General features: G+C 34.9%; 1 protein-coding gene across 1 annotated transcript in view; it reads left to right on the forward strand.

Annotated features, from left to right (window-relative positions):
- LOC106826239 (disintegrin and metalloproteinase domain-containing protein 32-like) overlaps window positions 1–27,069 on the forward strand; it is a 229,519-nt gene that overhangs the window by 56,297 nt on the left and 146,153 nt on the right. The window contains exons 7-9 of the mRNA XM_070499712.1: window positions 5,521–5,589; window positions 9,352–9,423; window positions 9,618–9,784. Coding sequence (XP_070355813.1) covers window positions 5,521–5,589; window positions 9,352–9,423; window positions 9,618–9,784 — 308 coding nt within the window. The remainder of the gene's footprint in view (window positions 1–5,520; window positions 5,590–9,351; window positions 9,424–9,617; window positions 9,785–27,069) is intronic.

The following is a 27,069-nucleotide window of genomic DNA, read 5'->3' on the forward strand; positions in this document are numbered from 1 at the left end:
TTGGTTAAGAATGTTTTGTTTAATTTCCATGTATTTTTGAATTTTCCAATTTTTTTTTTCTGTTATTGATTGCTAATTTCATTCCATTGTGGTCAGAGGAGATACTTTATATGGTTTAACTCTTTAAAAAATTTATTGACTCATTTTGTGACCTAACATATGGTCTACCCTGCAGAATATTCCATGAGCATTTGAGAATAATGTGTATATTCTGCTGTTGTGTGAAGCATTTTGTATATGTCTGTTAGATCTCTTTGGTTTATAGTGCTGGTGAGGTCCTCTATTTCCTTCTTGATCTTCTGTTTAGTTGTTTTATCCATTAATGAAAGTGGGGTATTGAAGTCTCCAACTATTATTGTAGATCTCTCAATTTTCCCCTTCAGTTTTTTGCTTCAGATATTTTGGGGATCTATTTTTAGGTATGTATATGCTTTTAATTGTAGATTTTCATAGATAGATCCATTTATCAATATATAATATCCTTCTTTGTCTCTTTTAAATTTTTTTGGCTTAAAGTATATATACTTTTTCTGATATTACTGTTGCCATCTCAGTTACTATTGGTTACTTTTACATGGCATATCTTTTTCCATGCTTTCAGTTTCAACTTTTTCTGTCTTTGGATCTAAAGTTAGTCTCTTTAGACAGTATATAGTTGGATCATATTTTTTTGATCCATTCTGCCAATCTCTGTCCTTTAATTGGAGAGTTTGATACATTTACAATTAAAGTAATTAATGACAAGGAAAGATTTACTTCTATTTTATCATTTTCTATATGTTTTATATATATTTTTGTTCTTCAATTATGCCATTACTGCTTTCTTTTGTTTATTTGATTTTTTACTTGTGTTTTGTCTTGATTCCCTTCTCATTTTTTTCTGTATATTTTTAGTTAATTTCTTAGTGCTTACCCTAGACATTATAATTAACATCTTAAATTTATAATAATCTTGGTTTTAATTAATGTCAGTTTAGCATTCATAGTTTACAAAAATCTCTGCTCCTATATATTTCTAATCCCTTTATGTTGTTGTCATAAATCATATCTTTACACATTGTACTCTGATTAAAATTAATTTATAATTATTTCTTTATGCATTTGGTTTTAAATAGTATGAGAAAATAGAGGAGTTACAAGCCAAAAAGATAATAATACTGGCTCCTATATTTACCAAAGTAGTCCCATTTAATGTGTTCTTTATTTCTTTGTACAGCTTTGAGTTACCTAATGCACTTTCATTCTGGCTTGAGAGACTACCTTTGGTATTTATTGAGGATAGTGTATTAGGGCTATCAAAACAAAGTACCTCAGACCGGGTGGTTTAAACAACTCAAATTTGTTTTCTCAGTTTTGGAGGTAGAGATCTGAGATCGAGGTGTTGGCAGGGTTGATTCCTTCTGAGTCCTCTCTGTTTAGCTGTAGAGGGCTATCTTTTCCCTGTGTCTTCACATGGTCTCCCTTCTGTATGTGTCTTTATCCTAATTCTCTTTGTATAAGGGTATCAATTATGACTAGGGAACACTCTAATGACCAAACTTAATTACTTCTCTAAAGGCCCAACCCCAAGTATAGTCACTGGTGGTTAGGACTTCAGTGTATGAATTTTGAGAGGAGACAGTTCAGCCCATAACTGGCAACTCTACTAGCAACCAACTCCCTTAGTTTTTGGTTATCTGGGAATGTCTTAATTACCCTTAATTTTTGAAGATTAGTTTTATTAGATGCAAAATTCTTGGTTGACGGTTTTTTCTTTCAGCACTTTAAATGTCATCCCACTGCTTCTTGCCTCCATGGTTTCTAATGAGAAATTGGATGTTAATATTTTTGAGGATCCTTTGTTCATGATGAGTTGCTTTCTACCTTGCTATTTTCAAAATTCTGTCTTTATCATTGGCTTTTGACAGTTTGATTTTAATGTGTGTTGGTGTGGATACTTTTGAATTTACCCCACCTAGAGTTTTTCAAGTTCCTTGGATGTGTAGATTCATGTCTCTCAACAAATTTGGGAAGTTTTCACCCATTAGTTATTCAAATTTCCTTTCTGCTCTTTTCTCTTTCTCTTCTTCTGGGGACACCTATTATGCATATGTTGATATTCTTGATGATGTCCCACAGGTCTCTTAGACTCTGTTCATTTTTCTTATTCTTTTTTAATTCTGTTCCTCATACTGAATAACCTTGATTGATTTCTTTGTTTGTTTTTTAGGAAGATTAACCCTGAGCTAAGTTCTCTTCTTTTTTGCTGAGGAAGCCTGGCCCTTAGCTAACATCCGTGCCCATCTTCCTCTACTTTATATGTTGGATGCCTACCACAGCATGGCATGCCAACCAGTGCCATGTCTGCACCTGGGATCTGAACTGGTGAACCCCAGGCTGCCAAAAAGCAAAATGTGCGAACTTAACCACTGCACCACTGGGCTGGCCCCAATTGATTTGTTTTGACATTTGAATTTTCATTTTTGTTACTGTATTTTAAGCTTCAGAATTTCTCTTTTATTATTTCTATATTTTTATTGTTATTCTTTACTTGGTGAGACATTCTTCTCATTTCCTTTAGTTCTTTCTCCATGGTTTGCATCTTTGCCTGTTAGTCCAATGTCTAGGCTTCCTTAGGAATAGGTTCTGTTTCTTTCTTTCCCTGCGAATGGGCCCACACTTTCTTGTTTCTTTGCATGCTTCAAATTTTTTTGTTGTGAACTAGACATTTTGAATATTACAAAGTGGTAACTCTAGAAATCAAATTTCCCACCCTTCTCATGGTTTGCCATTCTTGCTTATTGTGGGTTGTAGTTTGTTTGTTTAGTGATTTTTCTGAACTATTTTTGTTATAGACTATGATTTGTTTCTAAATCTATTTTCCATTAATGGTCAGCTAATGAATTGATAGAGATTTCCTTAAATGACTGTAACCAACAATAAAAATGATAAGAACAACAAACTCTTCTGGTTTTTGCAGTTTGCCTCTGTGTGTGGGCATTCCTACAATGCTTATCCTGCTCATTTACAACTCTACGTTAGCCTTTACTCTTGTTTGCACAGTACCTAAAGGTCAGTCAGAGGAGAATGCCCGGCACCTTCTCAACACTTTACTAAGCCTGTATCCAGCTCTGGGCTTGTGTGACCTTTTAGATTTCCTGGTATATGCTGAAGCTTTTCATAGCCTTTATTCCCACACGTATCTCCTCCCTCAGCCTCTTCTTCCCTAGGCTTTTCAGTGTGCCTGTTGTTTGTCCTATCTGTTATCCCTTGTGTCAGGTAGCTGCAGCTAGTGTTTTGGGCTTTAAATGCTTTTGACAAATACCAGCTGGGTACCCACTCTAACCCAGTGAAAGTTCCAAGATGAGAAGACAGAGGCAAATCCTTGAGTCCATCCTTTGGGAGACACTGGACAGCTCAACACACAACTGTAATTCTTTGAAAACAAATTTGGTATTGCTACTCTGGCACCAGTAAGCCACATCAGGAGCAGGGGCCACCATCCTCATGACTGCCACTGACAGTGGAGGATGTGATGGCACATGGGTAAATTCAAACAGCACAGTGCTCTCTTACAGAAATTCAGTAGCTTCCTTCTTCATGAAGCATTCTCCTGGTTTTGGCTGGGGCAATGGGTGTGAATGGGCCCCTCGTTTCTTATCTAGCAGGCTGGCTCAGGCTTTTACAAATGGTGTTTAAATAGGGTTCTGAGAGTAGGAGTAACTGTATGCAAGGCTTCCTGAGACTCAGACTCAGAACTGGCAAACCGGGATTTCCACTGCATTAATTGGTTAATGCAAGTTACAAGGCCCAACCTATACTGAAGTGAGAGGAAATAGGCTCATCTCTTGATGGGAGGCACTGCAAAATATGTAAAGGTTTAAAAAAATCTTCCACACCTAAATAATTTGTAGAGCAGAAGTTTAATTTATTTCTGACATGCAGATGAAATAGATGGTTAGACATGCTATTTCTTTTATTCTTAGCTGTGGATCTAATGAAGGTTATATAGCTTCACATCCAATGTTCTTATAACTTAAGTCCATTGCCATGAAACTTAAAACACTATATATTGATATTAACCAATTGTAAAAAGCAAACACCCTAGCATATCCTGTAAGTGCTGTGGTAAAATGGATTGAATGCTTAAAACGTAAGACCTTAAATAGTAAAACTTGTAGAAGAAAACATAAGGAAAAAACTTCTTGACATTGGTCTGGGCAATGATTTTTTTGATATGACACCAGAAGCACAGGCAAAAAATGCAAAAATAAACAAGCAAGACTACGTCAAACTAAAAAGCTTCCGCACAACAAAAGAAACAGTCGACAAAATGAAAAGACAATCTACAGAATGGGAGAAAATAGTGGAAACTGTATAGCTGATAAGAGGTTAATATCCAAAATATATAAGAAACTCATACAACTCAATAGCAAAAAGAAATAACAAGATTTACAACTGGCAAAGGACCTGAGTAGACATTTCTTAAAAGAAGACATACAAATGGCCATCAGATATATGAAAAGGTAATCAACATCATTAATCATCAGGGAAATGCAAATAAAAGACAATAGTGAGATATCACCTCACGCCTGCTAGGATGGCTGTTACCAAAGAAGACGAAAGATAACAAGTGTTGGCGAGGATATGGAGAAAAGGGAACAATTGTACACTTTGGTTGAGAATATAAATTTGTGCAGCCACTATGGAAAACAGTATAGAAGTTCCTAAAAAAATTTAAAATGACCTGTCATATGATCCAGCCATTCCACTTCTAGGTGTATGTTCGCAGGAAATGAAATCAGTATCTTGAAGAGATATCTGCACTCTTGTTTGTTGCAGCATTATTCATAATAGCCAAGATATGGAAACAACCTAACTGTGAATTGAAGAATGAAGGATCAAGAATCAAGATAATGTGACATATATGTATAAACTTACACAATGGAATATTATTCAGCCTTAAAAAAGAAAGAAATGCTGCCATTTGTGACAACATGGATGAACCTGGAGGGTATTCTGCTAGGTAAAATAAGCCAGATACAGAAAGACAAATGCTCTGTGATCTCACTTATGTGTGAAATCTAAAGTAGTCAATCTCGTAGACGCAGAGAGTAGAATGGTTGTTGCAAGGAGCTGCGGAGAAGGAGACATGGGGAAATGTTGGTCAAAGGGTACAAAGTTCTAGTTATGCAAAATTATTAAGTTCTGGAGATTTAATATACAGTAAAGTGACTATAGTTAACAATACTGTACTATAAACTTGAAATTTGCTAAGAGGGTTGTTATTGCAGGCTCCCCCAACCCCCCAAACACACACAAACAAAATGGTAACTGTGAGGTGGATACATCAGTTAGCTTGATGGTGGCAATTATTTCACGATGTATATGTTTATCAAAATTTCAAGTCTTACACTTTAAATATGTGTAATTTTTATTTGTCAATTATGCCTCAATAAAGGTGGGAAACAGATCGTAAAAGTTCAAAATAGATAATTTATGAAAGTTTTTGTTTTTAAATGCTGTTCTTCTTCTTTCTAGTCAGAATCAGCTGTTCCAGATTTAATTCCTCTTTATCTAGAAGTGCATATTGTGGTGGACAAAGTTTTGGTATGTGTTTTGCTTATTCTTTGCTTTTAAATATTTGGTGTGAATGTGTGATTATCTCTGGCTAGAAAGAACTTAAGGATTCCGATCTTCTTACTAATATGTCATGGAGAGAAAAGTGGAAATATGGAAATATTTGCAAACTGAAAAACCATATATTCAAAATTACACTAGTTCTCTCAGAAATGTTTTGTTTGAAATCTTTACATAACAGTCCTGCATAACAAAATGATTTTTTTGCTGTTACTTTACATCATTAGGACCTCTCTAAATCCATGGTGTTTTTTAATAGTGATATTGTTTTAAGTGAATTCTTTAAGCTTTTAATTCTTGTTTTAGGGCACTTGAAGAGCAGTATGCAGTCTGGGGAATGTTTTGCCACATACAATATTTATTGGCACAAAAGTGATGATAGGGTAACTGTTTATGAGAACTGTTTACATTAATGTGTCTAGATTTGTTTTAGTAGTTTTTAATGGTGCACCTATTCTATCCTGTTGTTTACCTGATCTAAACGTACCTCTAGATCTCCAATTCCCGTAAACAATTTGAAGATCTCTGAACTTTAAAACCTTGCGATGATAACTTAGTTTGTACTCAACCAGGTGTGGCTTTATTTCACCTATATTTCAAAGATCTCAGAAAACAGGCAAATATATACTTTCCAGATTTTGCTCTGATGATAAACATTTGATTGTCACACCTATGGAATACCACAGAGAATACGAATGATACTCATCACCAATTCTATTTGTAGGATCGTATAGCTCATCGGAAAGCTAGAGTTGAGGATCAGAGACAGGTGAGATTTGGAGAAGGATATGAAAATACTTTATTAGCTTGTAGGGAAAAGAGTGAAGGGAACATTTAAGAGAAAGCTCAGGTATTTCTAGTAAAGATGACTAAATTTCCAGGGAATATTTTGGATTATGAAAATCATTTTTTTCAGGATTATGTTACAAATTTTTAGTTGTTTTAAAAGCTCTTGTCCAAATTTCCAGGTCTTCCAGCCATATAATACTGATTAAATATCCCCTTTCCATGTTCTTATGCATATTTTCATATTCTTTAATATCAAGCCAGCTATGACATCTGTGTTACTAGATGTCAGGCATATAAAGAAGAACAATAGTGATATTGTATTCAGTGACTTCACAAATTTTAAATCCACAATAGTAGCCTAGTGATTTCAGTGCCATGATAGAGGGAAGAATATGGTACAATAAAAACACAGTCCAATAATGTAGAAAGACATGGAAACACACAGTTGTAACTTGGGGTACTATAAGATAATGCAAGTAGGTGTTTTAAAATGTAGGTTTTATTATTATTCAGGTATGGTAAGGCCAACAGATAAGGAGATGATTGCTATTGGAAGGATAGTTTATTATTCAGAGTTCCAAAAGGGAGAGGGCACACCACATCATGCAGAAACCGCATAGGGGAGAAACAGGGTAGGTCAGGAGACAGAGAGAGCAAGGGGAAAACATGAGCAAGGAGCCTTGATTGTGGTTTCTGTGGGAAGGAACGGGCAAGGCAAGGTAAACGGGTTCAGACTAGGCTAGTTTCAGTGGATTCTGGGGTGTAGGGGTTGTCTCTGGTTGTCTGGTACCTGGCCCTTGGGTGATTAGGGCAGGGGAACAATGGCTTGGAGTATAAGAGCCTGATAATGGAGGTAGTTGCGGGTTGGATTCTGGATTGATTAGTTGGGTAACAGGGGGAGGGTAGGACCAGGGAAGACTTTTTGAAAAACCTTTCTTTGCAAGGGCGGAGAAGTATGAGAGAAGGTTCTTTTCAGAAAACTGCAAGAATTTTAGTATGATTAATACACAGGATTGAAGAAGGGAAATGGAAAGAAATGAAGAATTGACATGATATTTGAATTTTATCCTAAACGTGATGGAGAGTCATTGATAGATTTTGAGCAGGGGAGTGACATGTTCATGTTTTCATTTTAGAATCATCATTTTTGTAATAGTGTAGGGACTGGATTGCTGGTGGGAAAATTGGAGAAGGAAGAACAATTTAAGAGACTATTGAAGTAATTAAAGTAAAAATTTATAAATTAGTAGTATTAGGAATAGAAAGAAAAGGACACTTTTAAAAGTTACTGATGAGGTTGAATTACAAAGACTTGTAAATTGATTTGATTTATTCATTCATTTAATAAAATTATTGAGCATCATCTAGATGCCAGTTAGTGTTCTATTTACTGAGGACACAGCAGTTAATAAAACAGAAAAAGTTATGCTGTTATGGAACGTGTAGTATAATAAGTGTGGGAGGTCATAGATAATAATATTGTGCACTAAAGTACTGGAAATGTAAGTAGGAGCAGATTTTTGGGGGAGCCTGATGAGTTTAGTTTTGGATGTGTTTAATTTGAGGGTCCTCTGGAGCATCCAAGGGATGGTGTTCTCTAGAGAGATGATTTATAGATATGGAATTTGACATTGGCACATTCCACAGAGCTTATTCAGATTTTAGCAGTTATATGTACACTCTTTTGTGTGTTTTTCTGTAGTTTTATGTGATAGTATCACATATGTATCCTTGTGTAACCACTAACACAATCAAGACACTCAACAGTACCATCACCACAAGACTCTCTTACATTATCCCTTTATAGTCATACCCATCTCTCCCCCCTTTGCTATACTTTTTTACCTCTGGCAATCACTAAGCTGTTCTCCATCTCTGTGATTTCAGGTATGTTGTATAAATGCTATCACGTATTATGTATCCTTTTGAGGTTTTTTTTTTTTTTTTTTTAAGATTTTATTTTTTCCCTTTTTCTCCCCAAAGCCCCCCGGTACATAGTTGTGTATTCTTCGTTGTGGGTTCTTCTAGTTGTGGCATGTGGGACGCTGCCTCGGCGTGGTCTGACGAGCAGTGCCATGTCCGCGCCCAGGATTCGAACCAACGAAACACTGGGCCGCCTGCAGCGGAGCGCGCGAACTTAACCACTCGGCCACGGGGCCAGCCCCGCTTTTGAGGTGTTTTTTATATTCAGTATTATTTTCTTGAGGTTTATCCAAGCTGTTCCATATATCACCAGTTCAGTTCCTTTTTTATTACTGAGTAGCATATTATGGTATGGTATGAATGTACCACAATTTATTTAACCAGTTAACCTTTGAAGGACACATAAACTGTTTCCAAGTTAGGGCTATTATGAATAAAGATATTGTGAACATTCATTTATAGGATTTTGTCAGCATCAGTTCTTATTTCTCTGGAATAAATGCCCAGGAGTACAATTGCTGGGTCATATGATACGTTCATTATTTGTTTTGAAAGAAGCTGCCAGGGCCAGCACGGTGGCACAGTGGTTAAGTTTGCACGTTCCGCTTCTCGGTGGCCTGGGGTTCACCCGTTCGGATCTCGGGTGTGGACATGGCACCGCTTGGCACGCCATCCTGTGGCAGGTGTCCCACATATAAAGTAGAGGAAGATGGGCACGGATGTTAGCTCAGGGCCAGGCTTCCTCAGCAAAAAGAGGATGACTGGCAGTAGTTAGCTCAGGGCTAATCTTTGTCAAAAAAAAAAAGGAAAGAAGCTGCCAAACTACTTTCCAGAATGGCTATACAATTTTACATTTCCACCAGTATGTATCATTGAGCCAACTTATATTCACTTTTCGTTACTGTCTTATTTTGAACTGTTTTAACCCCAAAGCAGCCTCAAACCTCTGAGAGTAGATGGAGAGTAAATCTTAAATATATTACATAACAAATTGTGTTTAAAATTAATTTTGTTTTTCAGTATGATTACTTGGGCTCTGATAGCATGATTATAACAAATAAAATCATCGAAATTATTGGCCTTGTAAATTCGGTAAGTATTGTCCTTTTCATACTAGTTAGAAAGACTCATCCTGGTTTTGAGTGATAATTTGCATGAATTTGCGTTATAATTAAGTCATCCGTATAAACTGAGTGAGGATTTGTTGAGACATTGAATGTATTTCGTGGTTATGGTAAAATAACATAAAGATTAATTTTTCATCTATTTATCTCTTCTGTTTTTAGATGTTTGCCCAATTTAATGTTACTGTTGTGCTGTCATCATTGGAGCTGTGGTCAGATAAAAATAAGATTTCTACAGTTGGTGAGGCGGATGAATTACTGAGTAGATTTTCAGATTGGAAAAAGTCCTATCTTACCCTAAGGCCTCATGATATTGCATATTTATTCATGTAAGAATAATGTTTGAGTATTCTTAGAAAGAAAACAAAAATCTGTGACAATGGAAGTTGCTTAATTTTAGGGAATTGTTATTCGTTTCTCACTATTTACACTTTGACCATTACGTGCTTTATTCAGGCCTTGTGCTCTCTTTCTGGTTGTCAGAGAATAAAAAAAGGTTCCTAAAATTTATTTCTATGCTTATCAACCTTTTACGAATGGAAGATTGGGATTTGAAGAGGTTAAACTATCTCAGGACTCTCGGATCTAGTGGTGTATCTAGGGTTTGAACTTACAGTTTGTTAACTCCAGAGCCCATAATCTTAACCATTACATAAAGAGATGGGTTTTATCTTGTGAAGTTTATATTTTTGTTGTTTTCGATCAAAGGCTTGATAAAATAGGTTAAAAATATTTTACCCTAATAAATTTTCCTCATTATTTTTAAATGTTAGTTTTCTAATGATCAGTTATAAGTCTATATTCATAATTTTATTCATATTAAATTTATTAGCAATTATAATCAGCAAATGTCTTTCAATAAATCTGTATATATGTATTTTTTGAGTTGGCAAACATTCATTTCCTTTTGCATATGTGAGATTAATCTTTTCCCACATCTCTGCCAATAATAAGTGTTATTGCACTTTTCATTCTTTGTTAGTCTAATGGAAATAAATTGATGTAGTGTTTTTTAATTTGCTTTTCCAACGACTAGTAGATTTGAGCAACTTTTCATATATATGCTTCTTGATCATTTGGATTTGTCTTTCTGTAATTGCCTTTTCATGTTACTTGACTATTTCCTTGTAATTCATAAGGGTTTATTGAATGTTTAGATATTAATCCTTTGTTTATCTGTATCAAAAACACTTTTTCCATATCTATAGTTTTTCTATAGATATTAAAAACTTTTTTTCCTACATAAAATCTTTTATGTTTTATAGGGGTAATTTGTTAATCTTTTGTTTTTTACTTCTGGATTTTCTGTTTGGTGAAGATCTCGCCCGGCTCTAAATTTAGTCAGCTGGATTATTTTTGGAGGGACTATTATTATTACTTTTATAATTTTTGGAGGGATTAATATTATTACTTTTTATAAGTAAGTCATTGATACATTTTCAGCTAATTTTTATATAATACAAAAGTGAATTAAAATTTAATTTTCTGCCAGATTGATAGCCAGTTTTGCAATAAATTTAACTACCACTTTGCCGTGTGTTTGTTAAATTCCACAAACAATCTGTTGGAATTTTTAAAGAGATTAAAGTAAATCTGTATATCAGTTTGGGGAGAACTGACATGTTTACAATGTTGAGTCTTCCAATCCATGCAAATTTATAACACTGAATATTCTAGTCATTGATTATCGTATATCCCTCCATATTTTTAAGGCCTTCATTAAGTCTTGCAGAAAAGCTTTATAGTTTGTAGTATACTTTCTTTATGTTATCTGGAAGAGGTCTTCCAGATAACTGTGAGATTTATTTCTTGGTATTTAATATTTTTTGTGCTAATATAAATATATTTTTTAACTTTTGACCACATTTTTCAAGATATATAGAAATGTAATAGATTTTTGTAAGTGCTAAATTCATGTTTTTAAATTAATAGACATTATTTTTAGAAGAGTTTTAGTTTTACAGAATAATTGAGCAGAAAGTCTAGAAAGTTGCTGTATATTCCCTCTCCCTCCCCACCCCCACCACAGTGCTCCCTATTATTAACGTCTTGCATTGGTGTTGTTCATTTGTTGAAACTGATGAACCAATATTGATACGTTATTAAACTAAAGCCCATAGTTTACAGTAGAGTTCACTCTTTGTGTTATAAATTCATTTTTTTAATCTAAGCATTTTTCTAATGAATTGTGTGTCAGAATCTCCTACCTGTTTTGATATGGGTTTTTCTTGTGCACCTGATGTGTAGGAGTAGCTCCTTTAGTTTTTTTTTAATCTAATAATTGATCTCATATTTTTCATAGGATAGAAATAAAAACATTGTTTTGACCTTGAACTGCAAGAGTATGAAATTGGTCAGAACTCCCAACTTTGGAATTTATTCTTTTCAAACTTATTCTCTTCTTTGCTCTCTGCCAAGTTTCTGTAGTGCATTCTCTTCAGCTTTTTTTTTTTTTTTCTTATTTAAGTATTACCATCCTGCCAGTGTAAGGTAAAGAGAAACTTTTGGAATTCCATTTGTTAATAGTTTTACAGGAAATTCTTTTTAGATTCAGTATATCTCCTTTATGTATTTATTTATGTGTTTATTTATTTATTATTAGCTGTCCATAGATGTGTGGGTTTATTTCTGGGCTCTTGATTCTGTTCCACTGATCTCTGTGTCTGTTTTTCTGCCAGTACCATGCTGTTTTGGTTCCTATAGCTTTGTAGTATATTTTTAAATCAGGGAATGTGATACTTCCAGCTTTGTTCTTTTTTCTCAGGATTCCTTGAGCTATTCGGTATCTTCTGTTGTTCCATATAAATTTTAGGATCCTTTGTAGTATTTCTGTGAAAAATGTCATTATAACTTTGATAGGGATTGCATTGAATCTATAGATTGCTTTAGGAAGTATGGACATTTTAACTACATTAATTCTTCCAATCCAAGAGCACGGAATATCTTTCCATTTATTTGTGTCTTCAATTTCTTTGAACATGTTTTATAATTTTTAGTGTACAGGTCTTTCACCTCTTTGGTTAAGTTTATTCCTAGATATTTTATTCTTTTTGTTGCAATTGTAAATGAGATTGTATCCTTAATGTCTCTTTATGTGACTTTGTTGCTCATATGTAGAAACACAACTGATTTTTGTACGTTGATTTTGAATCCTGCAACTTTGATATGTCTCTTTTAAAAGGGACATTTTCTTTCATAGCCTAACTAGCATTGTTACATTTAATAAAATAGTAATTCATCTAATAGTCTATTTTCACATATCTCTGTTGACTTCCAAAATGTACTTAAACAGCTGTGTTTTCCTAGTTAGCCTCCAATCTAGGACCATGAACTGCATTTGGTTATTATGTCCCTGAGGTCTCATTTGTCTATTCAAGGCATCAACTTTTTGGAATGTGGGCCACTTGACTTACAGAATGTTCCACAGTTTAGACTTGTCTGATTGTTTCTTAGTGGTATCACTTAGATTAGTTTGTTCTATGTCTCTTGTTCGTGTAAACTGGAAGCTAAATCTAAAAGTTTGATAGATAAAAGTGTGCATGTGTGACTAGAATACATGATAACTGATGATTTATACCTCTTATTACATCACATAAGTAAAGCATGATATATGGCTGTGGTACCGTCAATGATGTTAAGATGGATAACTAAATTAGGGAAAATATAGCCTGGTTTCTCTATTGGACAGCAGCATTTTTGAAAATAAGAGATAAGATTTGTGGGGTTTTTTTTGTATGAGTTCAGGAGCAACATTTCACTAACTGGTCTTAACATTAGTTAACAATTCTTGCCTTGGAGAGTGGCGTCAGCATCATGGTGGAGTGAGCTATTCCTTTTGTTTATCCCCTCTATGTTACAACTAAATGACATTCATTAACCAACAGAGGATTCCCTACACAACACAACAGGACACCAGAGAGATCCACACAGCTACACATCTCAAGGTGGGAGGACTGGATCCCAGAGAAGTAGTGGAACTAGGTGAGTGGACCCATTCCCCTCCCCAGTGGCAGAGTGATCGAGGTTGCGGATCCTCACACAGTGGCTGGTGCAATTGTGAGTGGAGATGGGGACAGCCCAGCCCACACATGAGTGCTTTTGGAGTGGTAGCCCAGCCTGCGGGAGCACCCACCTACTGAGGTGGCCCCACCCACATGAATGCTTCCCACAGAGTGGTGGTGCCTGAGCCCATGAGAAGTTGTCCCACCCATCAAGTGCACCAGTTCAATTGGCTCCACCTGCTGAGTGGCTGTGGCCAGCCAACATAGATGCAGTGTGACCCCACTGGCACAGCTACCACCAGACAGGGCAGGATCAGAAAATACACTTCCTGCCCACAGCCAGCAGTGGCAGGTGGAATCTGTGACTTGATAGTACCACAAATATGCCGGCAAAGGATCAATTCATCAAACACCATGAAGAACTACAGTAACACTGCAGATCAGAAGGAAAATGACAAGTCTTCAGAAACCAAACCTGAAGTCACAGAAATTATAATCTAAGTGACAGAGAATTCAAAATAGTTGTCATAAAGAAACTAGAGTTACAAGAAAACACAAAAAATAGTTCAGTGAACTCAGGAATAAAATTAATAAACAGCAGGAATACTTCATCAAAGAAGTTGAAGCTCTTAAAAAAACTGTACAGAAATTCTAGATATGAAGAACACACTAATGAGATTAAAAATAATGTAGAAACCATAAAACATAGAGCAGACCTTATGGAGGACAGAATTAGTGTCTTAGAAGATAGAAATCTGTCAATGCTTCAGGTGGAGGAGGAGAGAGAACTGAGGTTTTTTAAAAAAAGGAGATTCTTCAAGAAGTATCTGACTCAATTAGGAAAAGTGATATAAGGATTATAGGTATCTCAGAGAGAGAAAGGAGGAAAGAGCTTGTTCAAAGAAATAATAGCTGAGGACTTCCCCAACCTGGATAAAGCACTTCAATTAGAAGTACATGAACCCAGTAGAACTCCTAATTACATCAATGCAAAAATAACTCCTAGAAGAATTTACAGCTATACACAGCTATGTACTGGGGCTTTGGTGGGGGGAAAGAAAGGAAAAGGAGGAAGATTGGCAATCAATGTTTTCTTAGAGTGAAACTTCCCCTCCAAAAAAGAAAAAAAAAATCTTCTCCAAGGCATAAGTATTAAAAATCTCAAAAGTCAATGGCAAGAAATATCAAGGACAGTAAGGCAGAAGAATATAACCTACAAAAGAACACCCATCAGGCTTTTAGGATATTTATTAGCAGAAACCTTACAGGCTAGGTGAGAATGGAATGATATAGTGAAAATACTGACAAAACCTTTCAGCCAAGAATACTCGATCCAGAGAAGCTACCCTTCAGATGTGATGGATAAATAAAAGCTTTCCAAGATAAACAAAAGATGAGGGAGTTCATCGCCACTAGACCTGCCTTACAAGAAATGATGAAGGAGATGTTCTTACCTGAAACAAAAAGGCAAAGGTTTATTAATCTTTGAGAACGGAGATAAACAGACAGAATCAGAAAGTTGCAGCTCTCTATCAGAATAGGTTAGCAGACTATTATGAAAGATAAAGAGAAGGAGGGCATCAAAAATAACTTTAAACAATTTAGTCACAAACTCACAACACAAAAAGGAATAATTTGTGACAATAATACAGAAGGATAGTTGAGAAAGGATGGAACCTACTTAGGCTAAAGGAGATAATAGGCTCTCAGAAAATGGACTATTTTATTGATGAGATCTTTTATACAAACCTCATGGTAACCACTAAAAAATTAGAGCAGAGGCACAAATCATAAATAAAGAGAAAACTGAGAAAACCACCAAACTGGAATGGCAGTCAGAAATACAAGGGAAAAGAAACAATGGAAATATATACCATCTGGAAAACAAGAGATAAAATGGCAGTATTAAGCCCTCATATATTAATAATCACTCATTGTAAATGGATTCAATTATCCAATCAAAGGACACAGAGTGGCTGGCTGGATTAAAAAACAAGACTCAACAATATGCTGCCTCCAGGAAACACATCTCAGCTCTAATGAGAAACATAGGCTCAGAGTGAAGGGATGAAAGATGATAGTCCAAGCAAAAGAAAGCAGGTGTTGCCATACTTAAACATCAGACAAAGCAGACTTCAATATAAAAAAGATGAGAGACAAAGAGGGACAGCATGTAATGATAAAAGGGATATTCCACCAAGAAGACGTAACACTTATGAATATATGTGCGCCTAACACAGGAGCACCAAAGTATATAAAGCAATTATTAACAGACCTAAAGGGAGAAATTAACAGCAATATATAATATTAGGGGACCTCGACACCACAATTACATCAATGGATAGATGTTCCAGACAGCAAGTCTAGAAGGAAACAGTGACCTTAAATGAAACACTAGGCCAGATGGACTTAACAAATATATAATATAGAATATTCCATCTAAAAGGAGCAGAATACACATTCTTATCCAGTGCCCATGGAACATTTTCAAAGATAGAGCATATAATGGGAAACAAGGCAAGTCTCAATAAATTTAAAAAGATTGAAATCATATCAAGCATCTTTTATGACCACAATGCTATGAAACTAGAAATCAACTACAAGAAAAATTCTGGGAAAGTCAAAAATATGTGCAAACTACACAACATGCTACTGAACAACCATTGGATCAATGAAGAAATCAAAGGAGAAGTAAAAAAATACCTAGAGACAAATGAAAATGAAAACACAATGTACCGACTGTTATGGGATGCAGCAAAAGTGGCACCAAGAAGGAAATTTATAGCAATACAGACCTACTTCAACAAACAAGAAAAATCTCCAATAAGTGATCTTAAACTACACCTATCAGAACTAGAATAAGAACAAAGCCCCAAGTCAACACAAGGATGGAAATAATAAAAATTAGAGGAGAAATAAATCAAATTGAAAACAAAGAAACAATGGAAAGCATCAATGAAATGAAGAGCTGGTTCTTTGAGAAGATAAATAAAATTGACAAACCCTTAGACTCACTAAGGAAAAAAGAGAGAAGGCTCAAATAAATAAAATTGGAAATGAAACAGGAGAAACTACAAGAGATACCACAGAAATACAAAGGACTATAGGAGAATACTATGAAAAACTATATGCCCACAAATTGGATAACTTAGGAGAAATGGATAAATTCTTAGACTTATATAACCTCCCAAAACTGAGTCAAGAAAAAGTAGAGAATCTGAATGTACTGATCACAAGTAAAATGACTGAGACAGTAGTCAAAAACCTCCCAAAAAACAAAAATCCAGGACCAGATCACTTGTCTGGAGAATTCTGCCAAACATTCAAAGAAGATTTAATACCTATTCTTCTCAAACTATTCTCAAAAATTGAAGAAGACAAGACACTCCCTAACTCATTCTATGAGGCCAACATCATCCTGATCTGAAAGCCAGACAAGGACAACACAAGAAGGAAAATTCCAGGCCAATATCGCTGATGATCATAGATGCGAAAGTCCTCAGCAAAATGTTGGCAAACTTAATACTGCAATACACTAAAAGGATCATACACCAGACCAAGTGGGACATATACCAGGGGCACAAGGATGGTTCAATGTCTGCAAATCAATCAATGTGATACACCACATTAACAAAATTAAGAGTAGAAATCACATGATAATCTTAGTAGATGTAGAGAAAGTATTTGACAAGATCCAACACCCATTTGTGATTAAAAAACTCTCAATAAAATGGGTAAAGAAGAAAAGTAGCTAAACATAATGATGGCTGTATATGACAAACCCACAGTCAGTATCATTTTCAATGGAGAAAATCTGAAAGCTATCCCTCTAAAAACAGGAACCAGACAAGGATGCCCACTTTAGCCACTCTTAGGTGATGTAGTATTGGAAGTCCCAGCAAGAGCAGTCAGGTAAGAAAAAGAAATAAAAGATATCCATATTGGAAAGCAAGAAGTGAAACTGTCACTATTTGCAGATGACGTGATTTTATATAGAGAAAACCATGAAGAATCCACCAAAAAACTTTTAGAAATAATGAGTACAGTAAAGTTACAGAATACAAAATCAACATACAAAAATCAGTTGTGTTTCTATACACAAACAACAAAGGAGCAGAAAGAGAAATTAAGAATACAATCCCATTTGAAATTGCAACAAAAAGAATAAAATACCTAGGAATTAACTTAACCAAAGATGTGAAAGACCTGTATGCTGAAAACTGTAAAACATTGTTGAAAGTAATTGAAGAAGACACAAAGAAATGGAAAGATATTCTGTGCTCTTGGATTGGGAGAATTAACGTAGTTAAAATGTCCATGCTTCCTAAAGCAATCTACAGATTCACTGCAATCCTCTTCAAAGTTCCAATGACATTTTTCACAGAAATAGTACAAATAATCCTAAAATTTATATGGAACAACAGAAGACACCGAATAGCTAAAGGAATCCTGAGAAAAAAGAACAAAGCTGGAAGTATCACATTCCCTGATTTCAAAATATACTACTAATATGTAAAAATTTGGTTACGTGCTATACTAACCAAAACAGCATGGGATTGGCACAGAAACAGAAACACAGATCAATGTAACAGAGTTGAGAGCTCAGAAATAAACTGACACATCGATGGACAGCTAATTTTCAACAAGGTAGCCCACAACATACAATGGAGAAAGGAGAGTCTCTTCAATAAATGTTGTTGGGAAAACTGGACAGCCACATGCAAAAGAATGAAAGTAGAGCATTATCTTATAGCATACACAAAACTTAACATCAGAATGGCTATAGTTGGCAAGACAAGAAATAACAAGTGTTCAATAGGATGTAGAGAATGGGAACAGTCATACTCTGCTGGTGAGAGTGCAAATTGGTGTGGGCACTGTGGAAAATAGTAAGGAGAGTCCTCCCAAAATTAAGAATAGAACTACCATACGATACAGCTATTCCAGTTTTTGGTATTTATCTAAAGAAGACGATTCATTAATGCATAAAAATATATGCACCTCTATGTTCGTTGCAGCATTTTTCACAATAGCAAAGACTTGGAAGCAACCTAGGTCCCCATCAAGGGACGAATGGTTCAACAAGATGTGGTATATATACAGTGCACTACTACTCTGCCATAAAAAAGGTTGAAATCTTGCCATTTGCGACAGTGTGGATGGATCTTGAGAATATTATGCTAGATGAAATAGGTCAGAGGGAGAAAGTCAAATACTGTATGATCTCACTCACAAATAGAAGATAAAGTCAAAAACAAATAAACACATAAAGACAGAGATTAGACTGGTGGTTACCAGAGGGGAAGGGGGGAGGGAGGAGGGTGAAAGGGATGATGACCAGGCACGTGTGTATGGTGATGGAGTGTAATTATTCTTCCAGTGGTGAACTGATGTAATCCACACAGAAATTGAAATATGATGTACACCTGAAATTTATATAATGTTATAAACCGGTGTTATGTCAATTAAAAAACAACAAAAACCAAATCTTACTACAAAACTACAGTAATCAAAATAGTGTGTTACTGGCATAAAGTCAGGCATACAGAGCAATGAATAGAAAAGACAGCCCAGAAATAAAATTTTGCATATATGGTCAAATGATTTTTGACAAGGGTGCCAAAACCACTCAATGGTGGAAAAAGTCTGTTCAACAAGTGACATTGGGGAAACTGCGTATTCATGTGGGAAAGACTGAAGTTGGACAACTACCTTACAGCATATACAAAAATTAACTTTAAATGGATCAAAGACCTAAATGTGAGATCTAAAATTATAAAACTCTTAGAAGAAAACACAGGGAAAGAGCTTCTTGACATTGGATTTGGCAGTGGTTTCTTGGATATGATGCCAAAAGCACAAAGAACAAAAGTAAAAATAAGTTGGACTGCATCACAAAGGACTTGAACAACAGAGTGAAAAGGCAACCTACAGAATGGGAAAAAATATTTTTAAATCATCTATTTGATCAGGGTTTAATACCCAGAATATATAAGGTACCCCTACAAGACAACAACAAAAAGACAAATAACCCAATTAACAAATGGACAAAAGTCCTATTCAGGACTTGAATAGACATTTCTCCAGATAAGGTAGACAAGTGACTGATAAACACATGAAAAGATCCTTAACATCACTAATAATTAGAGAAATGAAAACGAAAACCACACAAAACCCCTTGCACCAATTAGAATTGCTATTATCAACAAAACAAACAAAATAACAAGTGTTGGTAAGGATGTTGGGAAACTGGAAAGCTTGTGCATTCTTGGTGGGAATGTAAAATGGTATAGCCACTATAGAAAAGAGGAGGGAGATTCCTCAAAGAGTAAAAGTACAATTCCATATGATGCAGCATTCAGCTTCTGGGTATACATTCAAAGAACTGAAACCAGAATCTCAGAGATATTTGTACATCCATGTTCATAGCATTATTCACAATTGCCAAAAGATGGGAGTAGCCTAAGTGTCCATTGACAGATGAATGGATAAACAAAATGTGGTGTGTACATACAATGGAATATTATTCTATCTTAAAAAGAATGGAAATTTTGACACATACTGCAATATGGACGAACCTGGAGGATACTATGTTAAGTGAAATAAGCCAGTCAGGAAAGGACAAATACTCTTATGATTTCACGTATATGGAGTATTCAGAGTAGTCAAATCCATAGAAACAGAAATTAGAAAGGTTGTTGTCAGGTACTAAGGAAAATGGGAAATTGTTTAATGGGTATAGAGTTTCAGATTTGCAAGATGAAAAAGTTCTAGAGATTGGTTGCACAACAATGTGAATAAACTTACCACTACTGAACTGTACAAATGAAATGGTTAAAGTGGTAAATTTTGTGTTGTGTGTTATTTTTCTACAATTAAAAAAACTAGGTTCCAGTTCAAGATGGTAACATAGGAGGATCCTGTACTAACCTCCTCCCATAGACACACTGAATCTACAGTTACATACACAAAACTTTCCTCTGGAAAAAACCCAAAAACTAGCTGAGCAACTGCTGCACATCAGGCAAATGAGAACAAATCTCCATTGAAACAGGTAGGAGAGGCTGAGACACAATCTTGCCATAATACCCCTGGCACGGTGACTGACAATTGGAGGGAGCCCAACTCCATGCTTCTCCCTGAGCAATGAAGGGTTTGGACCCCACGTCTTGCAACCCAACTTTTAAGACCTGTGCCTGAGAGGCAAGCCCCCAAAACATCTAGCTTTGAAAACCAACCGGGCTTGTGTCAGGAGACCCAGAGGCTATATAGCAAACAGAAACACTTCTTAAGGGCTCGTGTGGACTCATCTGGCTACCCCACAGAACCTAATGCAGAGGCAGCAGATTGAAATGTCCAGTCTTTCTGTGAAAGATTTTTTTTGCTTATCTTAAAGCTTCATCCTGAAAGGCAGGCATCGACTTTAACACACATCTAAGGGCCTACTGAATTACTCTCTGAAGACAGAGGCCTGTAGGTGCCATCTTTGCACTCTCCTTTTGCATTCCTCAAGGTCACTGGTATCTCCTGGAAGGAGCTTGTGCGCTCATCTGGTGCTCCAGTTTTTGCGGCTGCTGTCCAGGGGATATCTCTTGATCAAAAAAACTACCAAATTGCTTTTCAGAGTAACTCGACTGTTTTACATTCCAACCAGCAATATATGAGTGTGCATCCTTGCCAGCATTTGATTTTGTCGTTAATTGTAATTTTACCATTCTGATAGATATGTAGTGATACCTAATTGTGGTTTTCATTTACATTTTCCTAATGGCTAATGATGTTGAAAATACTTTCATGTGCTTTTTGCCATCTGCATATCCTTTTTGTTGAAATGTCTATTCGTGTATTTTGTCTATTTTCTAACTGAACTGTTTGTTTTCTTACTATTGAGTTTTTGGGGTTCTTTGTATATGTAAGAAAATAATTATTTGTGAGATATGTAGTTTGCACATATTTTATTCCAGTCAATAACTTGTTTTGTTATTTTCTTATGTGAGTCTTTTGCAGATAAAAAGTTTTTAATTTTGATGAAGTCCAATATATCACTTTTTTATTTTATCTCTCATGTAATTGGGGTCTAGCATAAGAACTCTGTGTGTAGCCATAGATCCCAAAGACTTTTTCCTACACTTTTTTCTAAAAGTTTTATCATTTTACATTTCATATTTGAGTTTGTGATCCATTTTGAGTTAATTTTTGTATGGGAGCTGAGCCTTAGTTTGAGGTTCTTTTTTACCCTGTGGATTTCCAATTGTTCCTGCACCATTTATTGAAGAGGCCATCCTTCCCCCATTGAAGTGCTTTTGCATCTTTGTCAATAATCAGTTGGGCACACAGGAATACCTCATTTTATTGCGCTTTGCAGACATTGTGTTTTTTTTACAAATTTCATATTTGTGGCAAACCTGTGTCAAGCAAGTCTATTGGCACCATTTTTCCAACAACATTGCTCACTTCCTTCTCTGTGTCACATTTTGGTAGTTCTTGCAATAGTTCAAACTTTTTCATTATTCTTATGTTTGTATCGTAGTGTGTGATCAGTGATCTTTTATCTTACCATTGTCATTATTTTGGAGTGCCGTGAACTGCGCCCACATAAGATGGTGAACTTAATAAATTTTGTGTGTATTCTGACTATGACACCAACGGGTTATTCCCTGTCTCTCCCTTTTCTTGGGCCTCTCTATTCCCTGAAACACATTAAAATAGGCTAATTAATAATCCTACAATGGCCTCTGAATGTTCAAATGGAAGGAAGAGTTGCACATATGTCATTTTAAATGAAAAATAGAAATGATTAAGCTTAGTGAGGAAGGCATGTCAAAAGCTGAGATAGGCCAAAAACTAGACCTCTTGTGCCAGTTAGCCAAGTTGTGAATGCAAAGGAAAAGTGTTTGAAGGAAATTAAAAGTGCTACTCCAGTGAGCACACAAATGATAGGAAAGTGAAACAGCCTTATTGCTGATATGGAGAAAGGTTTACTGGTCTGGATAGAAGATCAAACCAGACACAACATTCCCCGTAAGCCAAGATTAATCTAGACCAAGGCCCTAACTCTCTTCAATTCAGTGAAGCCTGGGAGAGGTGATGAAGCTGCAGAAGAAAAGTTTGAAGCTAGCAGAGGTTGGTTCATGAGGTTTAAGAAGCCGTCTCCATAAAAGTGCAAGGTGAAGCAGCAAGTGCTGATGTAGAAGCTGCAGCAAGTTATCCAGACCTAGTGAAGACAATTAACGAAGGTGGCTACTCTAGACAACAGATTTCAATGTAGATAAACAGCCTTATGTTGGAAGACAGTCTGCATCTGCAGTCTGTCGTCTGCAAATAAGGACAGGTGGGTTTTTTCCCCCTCTAGTCTATATGTCTTTTGTTTTTTTCTTTCCATATTGTACTGGTAGAATGTCCAGTACTATGTTGAATTAGTGTGGTGAGAGCTCACATCCTTGCTTTGTTCCAAACTTTAGTGGGAAAGCCTTCAGTTTACACCATAATTGTAATGTTAGCTGTAAGTTTTTTTTTGTAAAATCCCTTTATCAATTTGAGAAAGTTATCCTCCATTCTTAGTTTTCTGAGAGTTAGATTTTTAGTCAAAAATGAGTGTTGAACTTTGTCCAATGTTTTTTCTATATCAATTGATATGGTCATGTGACTTTTCATCTTTAACCTGTTAACACAATGGATTACATTGATTGGTTTTCAAATATTAAACCAGTCTTACATTCCTAGAATGAATCCCATGAGCCCATAGTGTTTTATGTATTTCTGAATTCTACTTGCTATGTTATTAAATATTTTTGTGTCTATATTCAGGAGGAACATTGGTCTGTAATTTTCACTTTTGTACTGTCTTTCTCTGGTTTGATATCCGGGTAATATTAGCTCATAAAATGAATTGAAAGTTTTTCCTCCTCTTCTGTTTTGTAGAAGAGATTGTATGAATTGGTATTAATTATTCTTTAATGTTTGTCAGAATTCTCCTGTAAAATCATCTGGGCCTGAAGATTTCTTTTTTAAAAAGTTTTAAACTATATATCCAATTTCCAGAATAGTTATAGGGTTGTTCTAATAATCTATTTCATTATGGTAGTTTGTGTTTTTTGAGAAGTTGATCTATTTCATCTAAGTTGTCAGATTTATGTGTGTAGATTTGTTTATTGTATTCCCTTATTACATTTTCAATATTTGTATAATCTTTAGTGATAGCCTTTATTTCATTCATTTTTGTTTTCTTCGTTTTTTTGTCAGCATTGCTACAGGTTTGTCTATTTTATTGATTTCTTCAAAGAACCAGCTAGTTATTTCATTTATTTTCTGTATTCATTTTCATCTCTGATCATTATTATCTCTTTCATTAGTTTTGTTTGGGTTAATGTTCCTTTCTTTTTTATAGGTTCTTTAGATTTGAGTTTAGATTATTGATTTGAAACTTTTCCTTTTTTTAATGTAAGCATGTAGTACTATAAATTTTCCTCTCAGAACTGCTTTAGGTTTCTTCCACAAATTTTTAGATGTTATTTTTTAATTTTTATTCTGTGCAATGTATTTTTAAAAAGTTTCCTTGAGACTTCTTTGACCCATGGTTTATTTCGAAGTATGTTGATTTTTCCCCAAATGTTTCGGGATTTCCCCATTATCTTTTTCTTATTGATTTATTGTTTGATTTCATTGTGGTCAAGAATACATTTTATATAATTTAAATTCTCTTACATTTGTTGGGTTTTTCTATGGCCCAGGATATGGTCTACCTTTGTGTATGTTTGATGGGCACTTGAAAAGTTGGTGGAATTGGGTTGGAATGTTTTATAAATATTGATTAGATCCCATTGGTTGATGGTGTCATTCAGTTTTTCTATATCCTTGTTGATTTCTGTCTTGTTGTTCTATCAGTTGTTGAGATAGGCATGTAGAAGTCTCCAATTGTAATTGTGAGTGTATGTATTTCTCTTTGTTTTATTAGTTTTTGGTTTGCAAAATTTGAAGCTTTCTTGTTTGGTACATGCTCGTTTCAGATTGCTATGTCTTTTTAGTGGATTGACCATTTTTAATCATTATATAATGTCCCTCTCTGCTCTAATAATTGTTTTCTTCTGATGTCTACATTATAATGATATTAATATAGCCTCTCCTGCTTTCTTTTAATTAAAGTTTTCATGATATATCTTTTTAACCTACCTATATCATATTTGAAGTGCGTTTCTTGTAGACAGTGTATAGTTGGGTCCTGGTTTTTAACCCACTTTGCCAATCTCTCCTTTAATTGGTGTATTTATATTATTTAAATTTAAAGTTATTTTTGATATGTTGGGCTTAACACTGCCATTTAATTTTTTGTTTTCTGTTTTTTCTATTTGTTTCTTTGTTTTCTTTTTTTCTTGACTTTCTGTTGGTTACTTGAACATTTTTTAGAATTCCATTTTGATTTATCTATTGTTATTTGAGTGTATCTCTTCATATAACTTTTTAAGTGGTTTCCATAGCTATTACATTACATATGCATAACCTATCACAGTCAAAATAGTGTCAAAATTTTACCAATTCAATTTAACAATATCGGGAATAAGAGAATCTATAGACATGAAAAATTCAGTAAGGGAATATAATGAACAATCTTATGCCAATAAATTTGGCTACTTAATTGAAATAAAAAACTTCCTTAAAAGACACAAACTACTCTCATGAAGAAGAAATAGCTGACCCTTTTTAGCTCTACATCTAAAGAAGAAATTGAATTTTCAGTTAAAAAATCTTCCAATAAAGTAAGAACAATTCCAGATCTAGGCTCCACTTGTTTTACTAAACATTAAAAAAGAAAAAATACCATGTCTACATAAACTCTTCCAGAAAATTGAAAAGGAGGAAACACTTCCTAATTAGTTTTATGAAGCCTGAGTTACCTTGATACCAAAACTAGACAAAGATATTAGGAGAAAATAAAACTAAAGACCAATTTCCTTCATGATTATAGATGTAAAATTGTAAACAAAATTTTAGCAAATAAAATCCAACAATATCTAAAAAAGATAATATATTTTGACCATATGTGGTTTACCCCAGAAATATGAGGTTAACATTCAAAACTCAGTTAATGAAATTCATCCTCTTAACACGCCAAAAAAGACAAGCTATATGATTATCTGAAAACACACAGAAAAAGCATTTGACAAAACCCAACACCCAGTTCATGATAAAAACGTTCAACAAACCAGCAACAGAATGGAACTTCATTCTTCTGATAAAGGGCGTGTATTAATAACCTACTATGAATAACATAATTAATCTTGAAAGACTTAATATTATGCCTCTAGGGTTGGAAAAAGGCAAGGGTGTTTGCTCTTGCCACAGGTAATCAGCATCACACTAGAGATCCTAGACTGTTCAATAAGCAGGAAAATAAAGTAAAAGGCATATGAATTAGAAAGTAATACATACAGTATTTCCTGTTTATAGATGATGTGATTGTCTACTTAGAAAATCTCAGAGTCCACAAAAATGCTACCAGAATGCATGAGTTTAGCAAGTTTGCATGTTTCAAAATCAATGTATAAAAATCAGTATGATTTTTATATCCTAGCACTAAAACATTTGAAACTGAAGCAAAATGAACCATTTACAACAGCATTAATGTTGTTTAAGGGCACAAACTTGCAGCGAGTAGTAAATAAGACCTAGAGATCTAATGCACAGTATAGTGAATATAGAAAACAGTTACATTATAAACTTCCAACTTGCTAAGAGCCTAGAACTTAATTATTCCAATCACTAAAAAAATAATTATGTAACATGATAGAGATGCTAATTATTGCTATAATGGCAATCATACTGCAATATATTTGTTGTTAGTGCTGTCAAGTTGTTTCTGACTCCTAGGACCCTATGTACAGCTGAGCAGAACCCTGCTCAGTCTTTCTGCACCATCCTCTCACCTTCCAGCACTATAGCAGACAATACTCCACTGCTATTCACACGGTTTTCATGGCCAAGTGTTTCAGACGTAAGTGGCCGGGTCTTTCTTCCTAATTTGTCTTAGTCTGTAAGCTCTGCTGAAATATGTCCACCGTGGATGACCCTGTTTGTATTTGAAATACTGGTGGCATAGCTTTTAGCATCACAGCAACGTGCGGCTTCCACAGCGTGACAAACAACAGATGGGTAGCATAGGTCCCTGACCTGGAAATGAACCCAGGCCGTGATGGTGATATCACCAAATCTTAACCACTAGACCACAAGGACTGGCTATTACGTATATAAATGTATCAAATTAACATGTTGTACACCTTAAATTTATACAATGTTATGTGTCAAGTATATTTCAATAATAAATACAATTAAGAAGTAAATAAAAGTTTTTTCATTTTGTGTTCAAATAAATAGCACTGAAGATGTGAAATACTTAGCTACAAAGTTGACATAGTATGAGAAAGACCTAAATACTGAATACTATAAAACACTGAGAAAAAAATAAAAGAAAACCTAAATAAGTGGAGAGATATATACCATGTTCATTGATTGGAAATCTTAATATTGTTAAGTTGTCAGTTCTCCCTAAACTGATGTATAGATTCCATGCAGTTTCAATCAATATTCTAGCAAGATATTTTGTAGCAATCAAGAAGTTG

The sequence above is a fragment of the Equus asinus genome, chromosome 27 (genome assembly GCF_041296235.1).
Source record: "Equus asinus isolate D_3611 breed Donkey chromosome 27, EquAss-T2T_v2, whole genome shotgun sequence".
Taxonomy (NCBI): domain Eukaryota; kingdom Metazoa; phylum Chordata; class Mammalia; order Perissodactyla; family Equidae; genus Equus; species Equus asinus.